At 47.0% G+C, this 21,265-nt stretch overlaps 1 protein-coding gene across 1 annotated transcript in view; it reads right to left on the bottom strand.

Annotated features, from left to right (window-relative positions):
• Positions 1 to 1,270: 1,270 nt before the first annotated feature.
• CAPN14 (calpain 14) overlaps positions 1,271 to 21,265 on the bottom strand; it is a 74,597-nt gene continuing 54,602 nt past the window's right edge. The window contains 1 exon segment of the mRNA XM_057497550.1: positions 1,271 to 1,366. Within this exon segment, the coding sequence (XP_057353533.1) occupies positions 1,271 to 1,366 (96 nt within the window).

Genomic DNA, 21,265 nt, shown 5'->3' with positions numbered 1-21,265 from the left:
CTTCGATTCAATGCATTTCTGAATTCTCCTCCGAAATTCTTTATTTGTCTTTTCGTTCTGCCACAAATTTATACAGAAGTTTATTGAGTCATAGGGAACTATCCACTAATAGAATGTTGTTCAGAAATAGATGAATTTGACAAAAATCTTCCCACCTGCTATGGCCACATATGGCCAGGTCCCTTAAGCTCAAGGAGGGCATGAGCCAATATTGAGAATATTGAGAAACTCCTTCAGTAAGTCAGATGGACCTGGACGTGTGTGAGAAAGATTCTCTTTCTTCTGTCCAAGCTGGGAAGGCGGCCCTCTGGAAAGAAGCCAGTGGGCCAGATTGCTGTGTATGTGAATCTCATGCTGGCTGCCTTGAGGAGGCATGTGTTAAAGAAAAAGGCAAACCCCTACAGAGGCACAGGAACCCCGTCCCCTCTTCCCCACTCTAAAAGAAAACCACAAAAATCTAAGGGGGCATTCCTGGCAAAGTCAAGAGCTTCTAAAAAAAGAGGATACATTCAGCTCACAGCCCCCATTTCATTTTACAAGTGACCCCAGCTTCCCTGTCGTTCCCTATAACTGCCAGGTTCACTGACATTCCCCAGGACCGGTCCACGGCAGAGATGCAATCTGACAGGGTGAGCACCAGAGATGTTTAAAATTCTTCACTTGGGAGAGACTTTAATTGTATATGTGTTGTGTGAATTTTTTACAACTAGAACATACTCATGCACTGCTTGTGTAATTAAAAATAAATAATTAAAATCTTTGATGGCTGATGGGTTTTTCTTTTCAGACTCTCAGAGACTAAGCAATCTCTAGGGGGAAGCAAATGGCTCTGAGGTTTTCACTGGTGTGTGTGGGGTGTGTGTGTGTGTATGTGTGTGTGACAGAGAGAGAGAGAGAGAGAGAGAGAGTGCTAGGGGCAGGGAGATGGTATGGGATCCCATTTACAAGAACTGAGTGGAAATGGGCCAGTGATGTTAGTACAAAAACAATAATGTCTGAGCACGTATATACAGACCATGTGCACATGTAGAGGCAACTGGAAAACTAAGGCTGGATAGCCATGGTGGAACCTGAGCCATGCTGGAAGGTGGGAAAGAAAGATGTGGAGCAAAGGACCAACTCCTCTCATTCTGTCTCTGTCTCTCTCTGCTCTTGTGGCCTCTTTCAGAACTTCCTTACCCTCAGTGCTGCCAGACCCGCCTGGCTGGGAGGCGTGCCCTCACAGTGTCACTCATGCACCCCCATCAGGGGCTCTGGGCATGACCCTTCTTCAGAAGTCCTTCTCCCTCATCAGGAAGTCAATCACCACCAGCAGCCGGTCTGTGTCCTTCAGGGAAGGAGTGCTCCAGCGGTCAGGGTGACTGGCCTGAGGTCACAAAGCCCAGCAGTCTCACAGAGGGGAGTGAAAATCTTGAAACTTCTGTCCCAAAGGAGTCACACACTCTGGGAATGAGCCCTTCTCATGGAGAGTGAGACCGGGAAGCAGCCTTCAAAACCAGCTAGCCGAGGCCCTGATTCTCTCCTTAGCCTGCCCCCAGGGGGTCTCTGCGTGGTCTGGTTTAATGACACCACACCCCTCTCTCTGGAATCAGCTGAGGTGGCCACCATCCCTCAAAAAGATGGACCTGGAAAGGACAAGTTTTAAAACCTCAAGTCTGAAGAAGAGGCATTCAGAACAATGAAGGTAAGAAGGGCAGGCCAGCCTACATGTGGTGTGAGGCACACACAGCCGGCATGGCTCCAGGTTAGCTTAGTGCTTAGGTTCATGGGCGCTGGAGCCAGAGGCCTCTCTTCTAATCCCGGCTCTGCCGTCAGCTGCAGACTTCTGTCAAGCTACTGCATCCGTCTGTCCCCCAGTGTGCCCAAAGTCAGACAGACCTCCAGTTCTAGCCTGGGATTTGCTAATTCTTAACTGTGTAACATGAGCATGTTTTGTAGCCTTTCTGAGTGCCAGTGGCATCATCTGATAAAAGAAAATGACATTACAAATATCTCCTTTCAGGGCTGTTGTCAGGATTTAGAGATGATGGATACCAAGCACCTGGTACAGAAGGTAGTCAATATACTAGTCATCCATTATCACTGCTCATGACCATATGACAATGGCTAGATAAGCTAACACCTTGAGGACAAGAACCATGTTTTTTGCACCAGTGTATTCCCCCCCCCCCACAAACTAGGGACATGGTGAAAATACTTGACACTGTGTTTGTTCAATGATTTTTTTTGAGTGAGCACCTCCTTCCATTTGATGGGCAGCCCTATAAGAGGGAATGTGAGGTAAGGGGCTCTGGAAATTGAGTGCCAGCTCCACCCCTCAGAGAATATGTCATATTGCCATCTCTCATGGGCATGTGACTCTCATTTGGCTGCCTACATCTGAACCACTTTCTATTTTAGGGGCATTTTCCCCTGATGAGGGACTTACACGCCTCTCTCAGGAGTTGAAAATGTTAGCCACTTCCTTTCCAAGCCTCTCTTGCAGCTAGAGCACAGGCTAATGCTCTCCCAAACAATCCCTTTGCCAAATTTTTACATGCACGCTAACAAGACCAGAGAGAAGGGACAGAGAGAAATGGAAGTAGTGACAACTGAAAGGTTGAATTCCGGAGTATAAAAGTGAGTCATGGTGCTAGCAGCAATAGCACAAGCAGGCGAGCTGAGTGCCTGCACAGACAGGACAGCGGTGCAAATACTGGCATCCGCTACTTTGCAAGGTGGCAGTGATTCGTTCACCAGACCAGTTCTGCAGTGCAGTGTTAGGCATACCTCTGGAAGCTGAGCCCTGGTTATTGGTGAGATTCCCAAAATCTTTTTAATATTCTGTTTCTGCTTTATCAGCCAGAGCAATCATCTGTAGTTACAACTCAGAATTTGAATGATCTGGCAAGGTACTTAATCTCTGCAGTTCAGTTTCCTCATCTCTAGAATAAGGTTAATTACTTAGGGATAGAAGGAGATAACATACGTTCAGTGTCTGGCCTCAGAGTACTCAAAAAATATTATTTTCCTTGAACACATGTCCAGCAGCAGTCATAGCTTCAGGCTATATAGCGTTCCTTATATTCCTTTTTGAAGTTTCGATATTTGTGTGCTTTGGGGACCCATTCAGTTCTAGAGAGATCCCATTTATTGGTTGGTTCTTTAGCTCCAGTAAGATCAGATGGACAGACATAAGCCATACCCTGGGGGTTGATGTAGAATCACTCAGAGCTGTCAAGAGTGATCCGTATGAACTGTATGAAATCACAATGAATATCTCTAAGTTTCCCCCAGACCTCCTAATGAAATGGAACTATCTTGGCACAATAAATATTCTTTTAATGATTTCAAGAATACAGTTCCTTTCATTTTCAAAGCTTGTTAAAGCTGGAATTAGAAACAGTCGCAGAGTCGTCTCTTGACATCTGTTACGCCCACAGACTGGTTGGGTTCGGCCCCTCTGTAAGCCCCCTCACTTTAAGGTCATTGCCTCCAGCGGGAGAGAGACAGTCACAAGCTCTAACTAGGGAGCCTGAACAGAAATCCTAAATACTTACAACTGCTGTAGACTCACTTTGTGGATTTGCAGATGACTGAAATCTGTTAACTGCAAGAAAAGGAAAACCACTCAAACAGGCTTAAGTAAAGGGGGTAATTCATTAGATGTATAGGGAGGTATCTCACAGAACCCAAGGTCAGTAAGGATAGCCCGCTCTCAAAGAAATTCCTCTCTCCGTTTCTCTACAGTCACATGATGCCTTGCCCCTAATCCTCTCAGACACCTGCTTCATTATTTCCCCCTCAGTGGCCACATGGTAGTCCCCTCTTACCTCTCCTGTCCTCCTTAGCTAAAATAGCAGCCTCTCAATCCCATCAGCCCCCCTGGCCTCAGTGGCTTTCTTTTCCCTCATATCACATATTACTGCCTGAGTGTATAGTATATGTTCATTTTCTGTCCCCCTTGCCTCACTAAAATGTAGACTCAATGAGGAAAGAGACCTTGTTTGGGCCACTACTGCATCATCTGTGCGCAGCAGAGGCTATGATGCATACAAGGTGCTGGAGGAGGAGCTTTGACTGAGTGGAGAATTGATGAGTGAGTGGACACTCCTTCTCTCCCCAGTCTTGCTCTCTGCTTCTGGCTGCTTGTGGAAGATGATGACTGCCTAGCTCAGGTCTCCATGGCCCCACCCCACCCTAACAGAGCTCCTAATTATTGGCTAATTTAGTTCCTTAGTGAAATTCTTGAACAAAGAGTCTAATTGGCTCAAACCAGTCTACAAAGGATTCCTGAGGAATCCACTTTAGGTCCAAAGACCCTTGGTTGCAGAATGGGGCCCAAAGTACAAAAAAAGCAGCTGGCAAGAAAGAAGGAAAGATTTACATCCCTATGTAAAAATCCGGTATATGCAGAGTCTTTGTTTCAACTTTGTGTTTCCATTGGGGAACTTGGACCTTTGCTAATTGGCTTTTGTTATTAAATACACACACAAAATTAAACAAAACAAAAATCGTGCAAAATCCACATGTACGTGTCTTCCTTCATGAGTTCCCAACTGTTGCTATAAAAGCCCTCCAAATGGATCTTCCCAGGGGCCCTGCGCAGAAGGCTGGTCCTTACATGGGACCCAAACCCAGCTCAGCAACTGAACTTCTCCCTTGACAGACCCTTCACACCAAGGGTCTCCTAAGAAACCTCCTACTGTTTTCCTGCTGATCATCCACTTGGTTATGAGCTGAACTGTTTTCATCTGTAACTTCTCCCACACCAGTTCTGTGTCTTTTCCCAGTTAGCTTTAAAATGGAATAGACCTCTACTTTGCTATGAAACTCTATGTCTCTCTCACCCACCCCTCTCAAAGAAGAAAATCATTCCAACCAGTTTCCTCTTCCCCCGAGCTGGAGTTAGGTGTGATCACTGCAGTATTAATTAGTTAACAGACTTGTGGTCTGGTTGCCCTGGCAATGCTCACCAAAGCGTCAGAACCCCTCCGACAGAATGGCACATCCAGTGGTCGATTAACAGTTACCTTCATACGTATAAGCCAAGGGCTCAGAGCACCTGGTGCAGAGCTGGGCACTCAGGGGATGCTCAATAAATACCTGCTGACTAGCTGACAACACCTAGGCCACTGAGGAGGCTGCTCAGTCTGCTGACTTGAACATCTGAAGGCATTTAGAGCTGGTGGCTGAGACACCATCCAAGGGAATAACAGCCAATGTGATTTTACCAGAGCATCAGCATGGTGCTAATACTTTAGAAATAATCTAGAAGAGTAGGAAAGGGACTATAAGGCCTCTGCCAGGCCAGGCTGCTTCTGGAAGGGAAGAAGGAAAAGCTAGACCGTTTCTGTCTCTGCCTATTATTTCCATTATCATCTATCTCCCAAAGCAACAGAAAAGACTCTCCACTTTTGGCCTCAGTCTCAGGGGTTCTGTCACAGCAGGCCATTAGCCTAGCTCATGCGAGTGAGGTCAGATACCCAGTCAGGAAAATTCCCTCCACTCAAGTGTGAGTAACAGAGAAGGCGAACTGTGAACACAAACCCAAGACTTTCAAGCTTAGTTACAGACAAGTGTGATGCTTCCAGCTTGTTTCTTCTGGGGCTCTGTTTGCAGCTCCCTTCTTTACACATCTCAAATTCAAGCTGAAACTGTTTGCTCCACTACCTGCTCGGTCACTAATTGCTCCTCACATTTTGTTTGAATATAAAAAATGGAGAGAGACCCACTTCAGCCAGTCCTCTTAAAGGAGAGTTTATTGAAAAGATACAGAGCTCACAGTCACCTAAGCCAGCCAGGCCTCTTGGAAAGAGGAGCTAAGTATGGGCAGTGCCTGGAGCAGCAGCCATTGTCTCTGATTCTCTCTGACACAGCCTTGCATCTCTGCCTCTCTCCAACTCGTGCTATCTTCTCCTCTCTGCACACCTGCTTCCTCACTCGTAGTGTCTGCTCCTGCAACTTCAGCTCTGGCCTGCACTGAAGTGGATTCTGACCCCCATTCTCCATATACACTTCAGGCTCAAGTTCTGACAAACAACTCTCTTAGTCCCTCACTAGTCCACTTCCAAATTTCAAGAGAGAGATCTGACAGCTCATCTCTGCTCAGGAAACTGCTCTATACCAAACAATTGTATGAGAGGCAAGGGGCGAGAGCAGTTGCAGGCTACAGTCATGACTGCCTTGGCCAACCTCCTCAGTCTGGGCTGGGAACAATTTCCAGTGCAGGAAGATTTGGGTGGGGCCAGGAACCCCAATCTAGTTCGACTGCAGCTTCTGGGATGAGATTCTCCTGAGCCTTTTTACTTCTTGTAGTTTCTGTGCACTGCTGCCCTTCATTCACCCCAACTCTTCATTCTTCCATATTTTCTTTACACCTTTTGAGCATCCTTTTTCTGACCACGGCCTTTACTTTCCCATCACCTACCCTCAGCCACATTTACTCTGGCACAATATTCCTGGGTTCAGTTGCAGATGGGGGGATATGATGGTACACCATCGTATGGTACACCTTATACAATAGAGCATATGATGGCTTATGAGCTCAGTCCAGAGATTCTCTACCTTCTGTTTCAACTCTCATCCACCCACACGCCCATTATCCAGCCATAGTAGTCACTTTCTTGTTCAAGAAAAAACATTTGTCTCCAAAACACACGTTGACATATTACTCTATAACCATCTGGTTAACCAAAGACTGTTCTATAAGTTATCAGCAAAATCTACTTCCTTAGAGAATCTGAGAACTTAAACTTCATGAAGATAGTTGTAACACAATCAATCAGCAAAGTCCCTGAGTCCAAATTGAGCCATAAACCAGTTTCCACAAATTTTTCAATTTGGACCCTAGAGATTTAATTCTGATCCCTAGGATTTAATGAAAAAGCACTTAACCAGGTGCTTTTTGAGTGAGTTCAAAACTATAGCCCCCATTCAAAGTAAAATAGACATTCCTCATCCATGCATCAACTCTTTCATTCATTCCAAACATATACTGAGCACCTAGTATGTGTCAAGTCTTACCTTCTAAGGTAAAGGAGACACAGGTGAACAAGACAGACAAGTCCCTGCTTTTGTGGAGACAAACAGTAATCAAGTATCTGTACTACTGTTATGTAATCATAAAGTAAGATGAGAACAATGAGAGAAGGACCAGAGTTTCAGGAGATCATACAACAAAGGAATTTCATCTGGACTTGCTTCAGGGAGGGCTTAATCAGAGGCTTTCCTGAGGATGTGAGATTTTCACTCAGTGTTAAAAACTAAGATACCTAGGCCAAGGGGCAGGATGAGAAAATAACTCCAGGCAGAGGGACCTGCATGTGCAAAGGACCAGTGGCCAACAGCAGCATGTTGCATTTAAGGAACAGAAGAAGACCCGAGTGAGGGGATGATAATACATGATGAGACTGGAAAAGCAAGGGGACAGCTAGACCTCAGAGAGATTTTGAGGTCATGTTCAAAGCTTTGGCCTTTATCCCAATAGCAAAGGAAAGCAGGGCCACGGAAGGATTTTAAGTGGCAGGTGGGTAAGTAAGGGTTGCAGAGAGATGTTATCAGACTCCTGCGTTCAAAGACCCCCTTTGACTACAAAGATGAAAACAGTTTGGAAGGGGACAGAATGGTATGGACAGACCAAACAAGAAGCTAATGTAGTAAAAACAAGCAAGATGCTGGAGCTGGGACTGGGCCAGTGGTAGAAGGGGATGGATTGCAGAAATATTAGGGGGAAAACTACCATGCAATCTGATGATAAATACATACATAATCTATATAAGTTAACCTATTTTAAATGGCAGAGAAACCAGTTGAAGAGGAGAGTAGAGTTAGCTCTAGTGGGAAGGCATCGCAGAGATCATGGCTCTGAACTGGGGCTTATTGAAAGGTGGGTTAGGACCTGCTGGCATGGAAGAGAATGAGGATTCAGATGTCCCCTGGGAATGTTTCAGGGATCAGATGGGTTATTGCATGAATGTACTTTATAAATAGCTTCCTAATTTGCCAGTGAGAAGTAAAACATGAAAAAATAAATCAATGGATATTGAAGATGCACATAGTGTTCATTTAATATTGGCTGATGTGTATTGGGTATCTCCTCTTAACAGGCATTGTGATTATACCCAAATCGACACCACACAGGTGCTGCCCTTAAGTTGCTTATGGCCCAAGTTCACCATCTTCAGAGGCCCCCAAGGAGCAGCTCTAAAAGCAGAGTCTGAAGACTGCTTGCATCAATGTCACCAAGGCGGCTTGCTCAAAGTACACATTTGGAGGCTTCTCCCAAGACCAGCTGAATCTGACTTTCTGCATCTTAGAGAGATGCAGAATCTCCTTTAAAGCAAACTCACCAGGTAGTGTATATGCATCTCAAGCATGAAAATAGAGTGAGGGGGTAGAGGAGGGAACATGGTATTTTCTAAGAGACTGTGTTCTACATGTGACAAACACTTTACCTATTAATTCATTTAATCCTCCCAGTGACACCATCAGGTTTATGTTATTATCTCCACTTCACAGATAAGAAAACCAAGATGCAGAGAAGGTAAGGGGTTTTTACCTAATGATACAACATGTTATAAAATGGAGGTTCCAAAGGTGAGATCTCCTCTTTCACAAAAGACATTTTTTAAAGTTCAGTCTAACAGTCAAAAACTGAGGCAAACCACCACCTTTTTTGCTCAGCAACAGAATGACTTCAGTCCATTTGATGAAAATGCCCCATGAAGATCTGTGCTTTTCCCAGCAGCGAGCAGCAGCTACAGTTCCACGGGCATCTCTAGGACAGGAGGAACAGTCAGGCCCAGAGGAAGAGAAGGAAGAGAGGGGGGCAGGAAAGAAGAAAATCAACTTGAGGATTGGTAAACTGAGTCAGGTGGGACTGAAAGTCACCAGGCGGGCCACCTGGAGAATCTGAATGCTATCATTTGGCAAAATCATTGATTTGCAGATAAAACTGCCTCTCTAGCACTGAGAATGCTGGAATTCAGCAGGCCAGAAGTACAGACCCTGCAGAGCCACTTTCAACAAGGAGAAACAGCAGGCAGAAATATAAACACCCTTTCTTTCTCCTCCACTGCCACTTAAATATAACCTCCTGGGTCAGGCACTCCTTGGTTCTTCCAAGATTGCAGACCGTACCCAGCAAAGCAGACACAAACCCAGAGAACAAATCTGCAATGAAGCCTCCGGGAGTTCTGAGGAGAGAATTGCCAGGTAGAATAAGCAGGCACTGAGCCTGCCGCAGACAAGAATGGGGGTTTAATTCTGTCGTGCAGGGAAGATTGGCAAGCGTGTCCCAACTGGAGCAGATTATTGCAGTGGAGGTGAAATATTTCATAGGATATTTTCAGAGGGAGATGCATACAGAGGAAACGGTTCCAAATATATATTTTTAAATATCTTTGCAGTAACAAGCTAGGTAGGAGCATGTGGGTAATTGATGCATATGCATGAGAGCGTAATTAAGAACTATAAGACCTGGAAGATTTTCAAGCTCTATGGCAATTATAAACTATGAAAAAATACCCTTCCTTGGGGTGTAGGGCTATTATTCAAGCATCCTTCCTCATTATGGTAGCTGGAACTTACATAGCACCACACAGAAATGGAATAAACAAGGGGTGAGCTGTCATAAATTAATAATGATCCCCAGCTTTGTGTCTTCCCAAGAGTCTTGACGCACATTATCTTACTTGATCCCTAAATGTATTAGTTGCTTATTGCTGCTGTAACAAGGCACTACAAATTTAGAGGCTTAAAATAACAATTTTTTTCTCATACAGTTCTAGAAGTCCAAAGTCCAAAATGTGTCTAATGGGGCTGAGCCACCGTGTCAGCAGGGGTAATTCCTTCTGAATGATCCAGGGAGAATCTCTTGGCTCTTGCAACTTGCAGTCTTTACCCTGTGGCCCCTTCCTCCATCTTTGAGGCCAGCCACATAGTATCTTCAAGTCTCTCTCTGCTTCTGTTACCACATCACCTTCTATCCCTCTGACCACCTGTCTCTCTGTGATTACACTGGACTCATCTGGATAATCCAGGGTGATCACCTCATCTCAAGATCTTTAATTTAGTCACATCTGCAAAGTCCCTTTTGCCATATAAGGTAACATAGCCACAGGTTCCAGGTAATAGGATGCAAAAATCTTTGGGGAACATTGCTCTTCCAACCACACTACAGAAACCCTATGGAGTAGGTACATAAATCCCATTTTGCAATTGCATAAACTGAGATTCAGAGGATTTCTTGCCTTTTTTGGGTATTTTTCATTTATGTGTCCTACCAATATCTATTGAGTGCCCTTTTTGTGGTGGAAGCTATTATATACCCAGTAGAGGAAAGTCTACCTTGAGGAGCTTATATGCTAGTGGGAAAAATAGTTATTTAAAGATTCACATAGATACAAATATTTGTGCTGTAAAGGAAAGGAATAGGGTGGTAAGAAACAGAATAATACAGGAATCATCGTTAGATGTGGGGGGAATGAAGTCAGGGAAATCATGTCTAAGAAAGTGGTGCTTATGCCAAGACCTGCAGGTGTATAGGAGTAGACAGTCAAAAGGAGAGGGATTAGCATTTGAAGTAGAGGGAACAATAAGTGAAAATGCCCTGAAGTGGGGAGGAATCTGCAACTGCAAGACCAGTGTGGCCGGAGCATGCTGAGTAGATGTCACCTCCTCCTGGAAGCCTTTCCAGATCCTGGATTATGGACCTTCCTTGGACTTGCGTAACCCTTACACTTACCCCTCATCAGCTAATTTTAATTCCCTGAATATCTGGATCTCTTTAAGTAGACTGTGAATCATGGAGAAAAAGACTGGGTCTGTTCATCTCTGAAAATCCAGCCTTGCACATGGCATAGGGCAGGTAAACACTCAGGAATACATGTACAAATGAATAATGCAGAAGTCACTCCTTCCATGAAATTCTCTGTGCTCATGTGATCAGGCCACAAGGTTACTGACATTATTCACTACTGTGCAGAAGAAAAAGTATTACTCTTTTATTTTTCCATAGCTGATTTGGTCTCCCTTCCTTTCTGTTTTCATCTGCCCTCCATCTACTACATAATGGAAAAGGAGGGAAGCGATACTTTATTTCGACACTATTTCAATAGTTCATACAGACCACATTTTAGTTTTATCTGTTAGCAGCCTCACTCTGTGTAACTTGTACAAAGTATCTTTGGAATACTCAATCTTTCAAATTTCTGGTGCTTTCCCACCAAGATGGTGGCCAGGTAAATAAAGAATGGCTCTTTGGCATGTGATCCAGTAGCTTTCCTATGCCCCTGCCCGATTAAAACTGAATTCTTCCACGTTGGAATGGAAGCTGCTTGAAGATGAGGACTGTATTATATCAGGTATTCTAGGAAGTACGGAACGTATAGATACATTTCCTATTATACTGATATGATTATTAATTATCGCTAAGGGTGATGAGACCATGTCCCAAGAGGGTCAGCACTCTGTGATAAACTAGTAAGAAAGATGGAACAGCTAGTGACACACTTTTTCTTGGTCTCATTTTCCTTACCTATGAAAGATGGAAAATAAAAATATGGGTAATATTCTTACTAGGTACAATTTACAAAGTCAAGGTGAAAAAGGGAAGATGAGAGATCCAGGAAAGAAAGTCTGGCCACTGCCCCCACTCCCCAGCCACACCTCTAACCTGATCTATCCTCCCCGCGTTGCTTACACGTCACCAGAGATCAAGAGCTTACAGAGTCATGTCTCAGTTACCTGGAATTCTAGAATTTCCTTGTCTTCTGATCCTGCCCCCTTTCCAACCTTGTCCTTCCTGGCTTTGTAAGCTTAGGCAATCCACTGTAACTGCTCCATGCCTCAGTTTCCCAATCTGGAGATACTCCTATGTACCTTACTGCTGTTAGCAGCTAAGTGAACCTGCCAAGATGCAGGCCAGAGTAGTGGCTCAGACACATGAGTTACTTCCAGGCTGGGTGGCCCACCTCGCCCACCCAGACAGGCCAGATTATGTTTGATCCTTTCTCCAGCGTCTGCTCTGAGCCTGGAATACCTTCCCACCTGAGGTCTCTCCAGGAAGTCTTCCCACCTTCCCAAGCTCAGGGAAGCCATCTCAGAATTCTTCCCTGCTGAATACTTCCTGGTCAATCCTAAACAGACCATACATGTTAGGGCTTAATTCTTTTCCTGTTTGCTCCATGTGACTTGTTTCTTCAACATCTTAGTGAAGAGAAGCCAATCCCCACTCGCTGGCTGAAGGCACTTGGATCCTCCTCTGCCCCAGGACCTGCAAACTCAGACCACAGTCTCGCAAAAGCAGCGGCCCTCCAGCCCTGCCAGACACATCGGCTCCTGCAGCAGCTGGAGGCCTCTTTCAAATGGAGAAGGTGGTAAGAAAGCTGATTTGCACATAAGTAAATATCTGTTGTAATTATGGAACATTATTCTCAACAGAGCAGCAGACAGAAACCAATTTGCATAACAGACGTGGTGATTCATGGGTAAGTGTTTAATTTACCTACCAAAGCAGATGAAGACCCTTAAATTAATGTGTATGCCAGTGCCAGTAAACCAAACACTCACTTCTTCTCCCACTTTTTGGCATGGCAATTGAGTTGCCAACAGATCAGATCCGGCATCTCCAGATCCTCTTTAAGTTGGGAAGTCTGGAGAAAGTGCAGGTCTGAGAGGGCAGCACAGGAGGAGGGACGTGGAGATGTATCACTGCTGGCATTTTCCACAATGCCAAGAGGTCAGACCTGTTTGTGCTCATCTGATAGGTATGTTGTGTGAGTCTGGAAACTGTGGCCAGAGCCCACATTGGAGAGGGATGGGACAAATGAAACCTGACAAACAGGAGTTGGTGGGTTCTGAAGCATGGTCATTGTATAAATCAGAATCATGTTGGTGATTTTTTGTGAAAACATGAGCTTTTGTGAAAGCTGGATTTTCATGTCTTGGCCCAGAATTTCAGACTTCAGTGGTGAGTTAAGTGCTTCCCTGCAGACCCAGGGAAGCAGCCACTCTAAAATGCAACCAACACGAAATCATCCGTAAACTTGAACAACATGACATGCCATGAAAGTGCCATGCGTTAAAGCGAAGAAGGTGACCTATGGGACCCTGGTGATTCTGATTGAAGGGCCCAGTAAGGAGTTAGCCAGGTACCCTACAGCATGGAAACTACCCAAGCACTGAGCATCAACTCCAAGGAAACAAGAGCCTCAGTCTGGAAGCAAACTCTTTAAAGACCACTCTCCTTATGACTGGGCTTTAATAGGGAGAGCTCCTGCAAGCAATGAAGAAACCAAACTAAAGGGAACTAACAGATGAAACTTCATAAATGTGGGTTCCCAAGAGGGGAATTCACACATGAAGACCTGGGCTTTAAGTCCTTTGTTTCTGTTAAAGATTAGCTCTTAAATGCCTATTAACATTTAGCTGTTCGTGCTTTTTAAAAATTCTTTGTAAGCAAGGAAAAGTGTTCGTTTCAATATTCCAAACTCTTAAACTGAAAGGTTGGCTCTACTTAAGTTCCCTGCATACTTTATATTGTTTTCAGCTAAAAGGAAAATGATATAAGCATGCTGGGCTTCTAGCAACATTAAAGGCAGTAGCTATTGTTAAATAAACCAACAAATGTGGTGCTTTCACGGCAGGTCAGATGACAGAGAATTCTTTGATCAGGCCTCACGGGAACCCACACTCCTGATGGGAATCAACTGTCTAAAAGGAAATCTCCCCAGGGGCAAATTGGGCTGGGGGAGTGACTAGGAGGGCACCCACCGGGGAATTAGGGGCCCTCCCTGCACATTCAGGAAAGCAGCCATGCAAGAACACTATCAACATAAAGTGATCTGGGAACTCGGACAGCATGCAGTGCCATGACAGCTCCATGTGTTCCAGTGAAGAAGGTGGTGTCACCCAAGCACAGATGGATGAAAGTCACTGACAGCTGATTGCGGTGCAGCCAGAAAGCAGAGCTCGCCATTGCTGAGGGGGGCTGTCCAGGGGGACGAGAAGAGAGCACATCTGGCATTACAATTATTTAATCACTAGAAAGGGCTGTGCTGCTCCTCTCTCTCCCTGGGCTTTATGTCTGTTTAGCCATCTAATGATTTGTTTGCTTTTCCAGGTGCCCAGAGGTGGCTCTTCTTGGAATGCAGACATAAGCATCGGTAACTCTAAACAGGCAGCCTCCACTGACAATGGATGGAAGTCCCAGGACCCATTACAGGCACATAAGCATGACTAGTGGGGACTCAGGTGCCTGGAGACTCGACACTTCTGCACACCTTGTCACATAGTAGGCAGACATGAATGGGTACCACCCTCTCCTGGACAAGGTCGCCCCCCTCTCCACCTGCCCCCTTGTCACCAGATGGCAGGACACGCCCAACACCTGTCCTGTTTATGGTTTAGTCTCCTCTTATCAGGGCCAAACAAGCTGCAAAAAGCCCCCCAACACAGCTTGGCTGTGGGCACAGTAAGACCCAGAAGGTGACCGGAGCTACCTCAGGGTTCATTATACCATAATTATAACTAATTTACATTTGGTTTCCCTCTCCCCCACCCTCCCATGGGTTTTTGCTTAGGTACTTATGGGTAAGCGCCTGTGCACCAGAAAGAAGGTCATGTACCCTGAAAGGGTCCATTAACATGTCAATTAAAGTGACAGAAGAAGCAGGGAGGGACTTCCCACCATTTTAAAAACCAACCTTACCCCTAATAGCGACGCTGTTTCTGGTTTCCAGACAGCCCGCTCTCCACCTTTCTCAAGAGTATACTTCCACCCTGCTTACTAAACTCCTGCTGCTTACGACTGTTCAAAGTCTGTCTCTTGATTGAACTATTTCCTTTGAGAAGCCAAGGACCAAGAAAACACAACATGCTCAATGGCTAACACCCCTTACCTGGGGGTTTCTGACCGGCTGAGCCTGGAGCTGGGAAGGTCCGCTCACAGCACAGACCCCCAGAGACCCGGCCAGAGGCCAGCCTGCTCTCTTCCTCACCTTCCACTGCCTCTTAATAAAGGGACTTCTAACATGCTTTATCTGTCTAAAAAAGCATCTGATTACTTTTAGTCTATGACATAGAAAGTTGCAAGGGGGTGCTGAGAAAATCCAAGAAATGATGAGAAATCCCGGGAATTGGCTACACAGAGATAGCCTTTGGCTGGGTAGAAAGAAGATACACACATGAAGTGACATCTCACATGTGGAATGTGAGGGCTGGAAGCATCTGAGATCCTGTTCTAAACTGGGTCTCTCCCTGCCTTATGAGGGTCTAGAGACTTGCCTGATTTAGGAGTGAGTGACCAGGCTCTGCTCAGTTCTGCCCTGTGCCGTCTGGGGTGGGCAGCCACAGATAGCCCTTGTTCAGCAGTCTCGGGCAGTCCTCCCCCCACCCTCTCCTCCCTCCTCTCCCCCAGCCTGTTTCTGGGACCTAGAGCTGCAGGGCACACTGGGTTTGGTATTATCAAGCCCACATGGTTGACAGACCTAATGCTATATCCTCCAACTGGTCTCTATCGACTATAAAAATGATATTTGGACTTTAGCATTATTTTATTGCTCAGCTTATTAAGAATCTAGACAAGGAAGAGAGATGCTGTTTATTGGGACCGCCAATAGGTTTGGTGGAAAGAGCACAGGGTTTGCAGCCTGGAGTCTAGGGTTTGAATTTTGACCCTACTTCCTAGTCTAGGGGCTTAACTCAGCAGTTCTGCACCGGTGGTTTGTGAATCTTGTTAGGGGCCCCTTGGAGCCAAAAATATTTGAATAATAGTAGTCAGCTGTTTTTTTCTTTTTCATTGTGTTGATGCTCACACTGACGGTGCAGAAGCAATGGTGGGTGAACCGCTGGTGCCTTAGCATGAACCAGCCCACTTGTGGTGATCTGCACACTGGCACCATGGTCTTCACTGCCCCACAGTTGCTAACAGGGGGGGAAATACTAATTTCATTCAAGAGTGTCTTTGATGAAAGAGTAAAAATGATTTTCAACACTCTGTGTGAGGAATGTGCACCTAAAGGGAGCTGTTTAAAGCGGAGGACCCCTTCCGTGAGCAGCTTTCCTGAGCATCTGAGGGCAGATTTCCGTGGGGCACCACAGTGACTTCCCCACCAGTCAGGAGCCATAGACGTGGGCTCTCCGTCAAGGTCTGGGTTGGGCCTGGGCAGGCCAGGGAGGCTCTCCCCTGGTGGCCCCACTTCAGCCCTGGGGATAGCAGATGCCCTAAACCTACTACTGATGCACAGTTTAGCTCTCTCATTACCTTTTACTACCCAATCCCCTGTTACAGTTAAAAAGTCTTTATATGGAACTTTCCTGTTCAAGTTACTATGTGGTTTCTCTCTTCTGACTGGACTCAGGTTGACCCTCCTACAGTGAGACGGTTTCCTCAAAAAAACCATCCCCTGGAAAGGAAGCCCCTGTCCAAGAGCCCCTGATGTTCATGAGATTCCATCGTTTGTAAAAAGGGATTTTTAAAGCATCTTCCCAGAGGGCCTGGAATTGCATGGTGTGTATCTGAGCGGGTTAGGGTTGGGGAGGGAGGGGGGTGCCTGTCTCATTTGCCAAGTGCCCCATTTGCTTCTAGGGCTGTGTTGATGGGGTGTCTCCCAAGACGCGTGGAACAGGAGTGCCTTTCTGGCTGAGTGGGGAGAGCCAGGGCAGGAGAGCAGCTGTCGCATTGTCCATGAGGCCTCTTCCTTCCCCTTGTTCCCCTACCTCGCTGAGGATGGCCTGCGCAGGGCGGCGGGGCTTGGGAAGGCCTCCTCTACACCCCGACCCACAGCCACCCTTGTCCCCTCACACCGGCAGCCCGGCCTGTCTGGGTCTCTGATGGCGTGAGGTGGGACAGCACAGCCTCCCCCCTCCCTCCCTTCCCAGAGTGGCCCGTTCTGCAGCCGTGAGGGCGGGGGCTGGCACTGGGCCTGATGTCAGGGCCTTGCGGGGCTCTACGCAGCCCGAGGAGGGGGCCCAGGAAGAGTTAAGTCCTGAGGACCCGCCACTTCCCGTGGACTTTGGTCACTTAGTCTCTGAACTTCCTCCCATTTCTACCTCTGCCAGTCTGTCCCCCACTAAACTACTAGAACAATCTCTCCAAAACCCCGTACATCCTACTCCAATCACTTGTCATTAGCACCACTTGTCCCGCTTCCTGATGCTTGTCTTTCCCATGTTGTTCCTTCTCCTGGATCGTCACTCTTTCCCTGGATATGTCTTTGAGCTCCTCACACAACCCTGGACTGACCTTCTGGCATTTTTCTCCAGCCAGACTGCAACCTCCTTAAGAACAGGAGCTGCATTTTCATCTCCATTTGCTAAGACCTAGTCTACACCTGTGTGTGTGTTTTTTTAAACAAAGAAGTATGTAAATAATAAAACAAAGTGAGGTAAAGTAAAATAAAACAAAGGACTACCTGTCTTATATGTGCCTGGGCTTATTCAATAAACACCAGCTGTTCCTAGCACCCGGTCAGGTGCCATTTTCACTAATGAAGAAGCCAAGGCAAGTTCAGGTGACTTGCTTAAATCCCACGGCTAGTATGTGAGAGGCTGGGCTCTGACCCAGTTGTCCCTGTGCTCTGCCATGCAGCCTCTGGTGGATGACTTTCGGAACGGGCTACAGGAAGGCAATGGTGAGAGTGTGCCTGGAACACAGGTCAGGCAGAAGAGAAGAGCATGAGATTCTGGCAGGTGGCTGCCCAAATCACTTCCCTGTCTGTCCTTTCAGGACAAGGGGAGAGAGTTGCAGGGCCACTGGGAGACTGTGCACAGTGTGTGGTCTTAGGCAGAGCACTGAGCAGAAGCAGGTCCACTTGATGGGGGCTGGTGGGGAGGGGCACTGAGGGGCCCCTCTGCCCTCCACACACGTAGACCCAGCACCCCCATCTCAGCAGCCAAGCTAGCAGTATGAAGCACGCAGTCCTCCCACCCCAGCCCACTCCCCTGTTCTGGCCCAGGGGGCACGAGGGAAATTACCTTGCTTCAGTGTAGCCTGCAGCTCCACTACCAGCGAGCTGTTCCCCTCACCAGACAGATGAGCTTGCAGACCAAAGCAAGAGGCTCAGATCACGTGGTTGATTTAATCAATTTAAAACACAGCAGAAAGCAAGGGGAGAAAGATGGGGTAGTTAATGCACTTAGAATATAGTGGGAGGGCATGGAAGGACCACACTACTAAATCCTGAGTCATGCAACACTCGTGTGACCATCCCTGTGCCACCCCAGCCCTGTTTGCTGATGGTGCTGTCACAAGCACTGGAGCTGAGGCCTGAGCAAAGAGCCCAAAAGACAGAAGTTGCCAGGGCCCAGCACACAGATGCCCTGGCAGAGAGACGCAGGGCCAGGTGGCTGGCCAGCTGTAGTTTACCAGCCGGTCAGCGGAAAGCCTTAGCTCTCACTGCATTTCTAGGGTTAGAATGAGACCAGTGGGTGGCTCACTGAAGACTGTCTTCTGGGCCTCGTGTGTGTTTGATGTACCCTGAATACTCAATACATCAGGTGCTTCATGTATATTTAGTGTGAATCCGGAATATCCAGCACCTGCTCAGCTCCTTCATCTCTTCCTATCTATGTTGACACACAGGTTCACTTAACCAGTCTCTCAAACATTTGCTTCTACACTTCGTTTGATCTGTCCTCACTTGCTTGTTTTTCTTATTTTGTAGAGCAGAATCAAATATTTTCAAATAATCCAGCAAATGCACATGATGCCTGGTCTGTCCCCTAGAACAGTAACACCCAACTGTGAACCCCACTTTACAATTTGCAAAGCTCTGCCACTCTCACAATTTTATTTAATCTCTGCCACCATCCTGTGAGGCAGGAATTACTATCCCAAATCAGAAAAATGGGTACACCAGCACTCAGATAGGTGTACTTTGTAGGTGTAAATGGCTTTCCTAAGGCTACACAATCACACACCCAGTTGGCAGCAGAAGGGACATAAGCTCAGGTCCTTTGGCTTCTGGTTACTTGTGTTTCTTATTTCACCAGCCTGCCCCCTGGATCATTTTCACTCTCTTTAAAGACTCCCAACTTTCAGAGCACAACTTGTAGAATTCAGACCTCTCCTCCCAGCTCCTGAGCCTCAGAGCCTGGCCTGGTCTGATCTGAGCCATCACTTCTGGAAGCCTGGTGTTGGACACCAAATGCACACACACTCACTCACAAAGGGAAGAGTTCTGCGGCAGTGAGCAGGTCTGAGCAGCACTCTCACTGGACATTTCCAGGCAATGCCTGTAAACCTAACACATGTGCACACCTTCTAGAATCCACGGGAGGCCTGCCTGCCCCACCCTCCCTCCGGAAGCTCCTGCATCACCCAGAGGCAGGTGTGTTTGTGGAGAGGAATGTCTGCACACGGTGATCTGCTTGGCCGTAAACACTCGGCCAAGGATGCCCTATTAGGAAAAGGTCTTTGTGAGTCAACCATCTGAGCTGCACCTAGGGAACCCCTGACCACACAAAATGGGAGTGACGGTTAGTGCCCGGGCCAGCCTTGCTGCGGGGGCCCTACTGTGTGCAACACCAAGGCTGAAAGAGTGGAAGGGGCCAGCCAGGGCCCTCAGCCGGACACCCCCTCCCTGCCTGACCATGAGCTGCTACGGCTGTGTGGACCCGGTAAGGCTGCTTCTCACCAATGCTGCTGACGAACAGACCCATCCGATGGCTGGGGGAGGGGGACATCAGGCTTGGTGATGCTCCCTCTTGGGGGAGACTTGATGTGAGGTCAACGGGAAGTCAAAACAAAAGACAACAATCAGTTTGATCCTTTCATTTGGCCAAAATTAAAATGAATATGGGAAATGAACCCTTTGCATGAAAACCTCCAAATAGATATTCTCCAAGCAGAACTGAAGCTTGGTTTTCAGGACTCCGTGCCCTGTGGCCTCTGGTTCAGAAACCACCTCGCTTCTCCCCTTGAAGAGTCCTGGGGCCATTGTAAGGTAGAGGCAGGCTCCTCCTGTGGGTCAATGTGGCTGTAAAGGGGACAAAGCCACAGCTGAGGCCTGGCTCTGAGCTTAAGCAACTTGCATGTACGATCACACATGATCCACACCACCTCCTCCGGACCACAGGAGTGAACATTGGTGACTTGCCAAAGGTAGCTTACACCAGTGAACGGTGGAGCTGGACTCAAGCTGGCATCCTTTCTAAGGCCAGCCTGTGCTCTTGGCAAATTTGTTATCTCCAGCCAGAGGCAGATTTAAGATTTCGAAGTTATACAATCCAATCTCCTCCAACTGCAGACATAATTTTTAAACAGTTGAATTGAGAAGTTAGGGAACCCATCTAAGGCGTATGGACAGCTTTTCAGGAAAACAAAAGATGCGCAGACCCCCTGAAAGGTCAGGCCTGCTCCTTCCACCCTCCCCCCCCGCCCCCGGGGAGAGCGGGGGCTGCAGGACTTCTGGCCTCATTGCCTTCTGCAGGCAGGAGACGCTGGGCAAGCTGAGGCTTAGACTGGAGGTGAGGACTCACCAAGCAGGCCTCCTCCCGGATGCCCACAGAGCTTCCACTGCCACTTCAACCTGAAAGCTAAAGGCTCTGGAACTGGGCCCAGCTGGTTAATCCTTCTGGGACGATGAATTCTGAACGTGTCAGGGAAAAGGGTGCCCATGTCCCTGGAGTGTCAAGAGATGGAGAATGAATGAATGAACGACCTCAAAAATGGTTCATTCATTCAGAAAATCCTAAATGTGAGCTAGGCACTAAGCTAGGCACTGGGGCTCCAGGGTGAGCAGGTGGGGGCACTGTATCCCTCAAGGAGACACGTTGACGACAAGGGCTTAAAAACGTAGTTTGATTTTTTCAGAAAAGAATAAGCTGTTTAAAGTAAAGTACAGTGCATCAATTTAAAACTAGGCAGAAAGAAAGAGACATGACAAGGAAAGTGAGTCTATGAGGGGCTAAAGCCAGCCTTCTGAGCTGAATCAGGCTGACCGGGCACTAAATCAGCCGGTTTCCCAGCCTCGGGGCTGAAGCTGTCGCCCGCGGTCCCGCATCATCCTGCACCCTGAAGGAGCCCGAGCACGGGGACAGAGCGCCATCTAGTGCTAGCGCAGCTTCAGTACATGCCACACCTGCTCCTCCAGGGAAATCAGGTTATCAGGTTAAAAGTCAGATTAAATCAGGTAGAAAATGCACGTTTTTCAAGTGCATTGCCAAGTGCCAGAACCTCTGGTATGTCACTTACGAGAGTCACCCTATGAGGGAAGTATTGTTCTTACCATTTTACTGATGAGGCTGTAGAGATTCAGAAAATGAAGAAATGACACCAAGT

Source organism: Manis pentadactyla, chromosome 2 (assembly GCF_030020395.1).
Source record: "Manis pentadactyla isolate mManPen7 chromosome 2, mManPen7.hap1, whole genome shotgun sequence".
NCBI classification, from domain to species: Eukaryota; Metazoa; Chordata; class Mammalia; order Pholidota; family Manidae; genus Manis; species Manis pentadactyla.
Note: the sequence above shows the minus strand (reverse complement) of the source record. Positions and strands in the feature narration are given on the sequence as shown.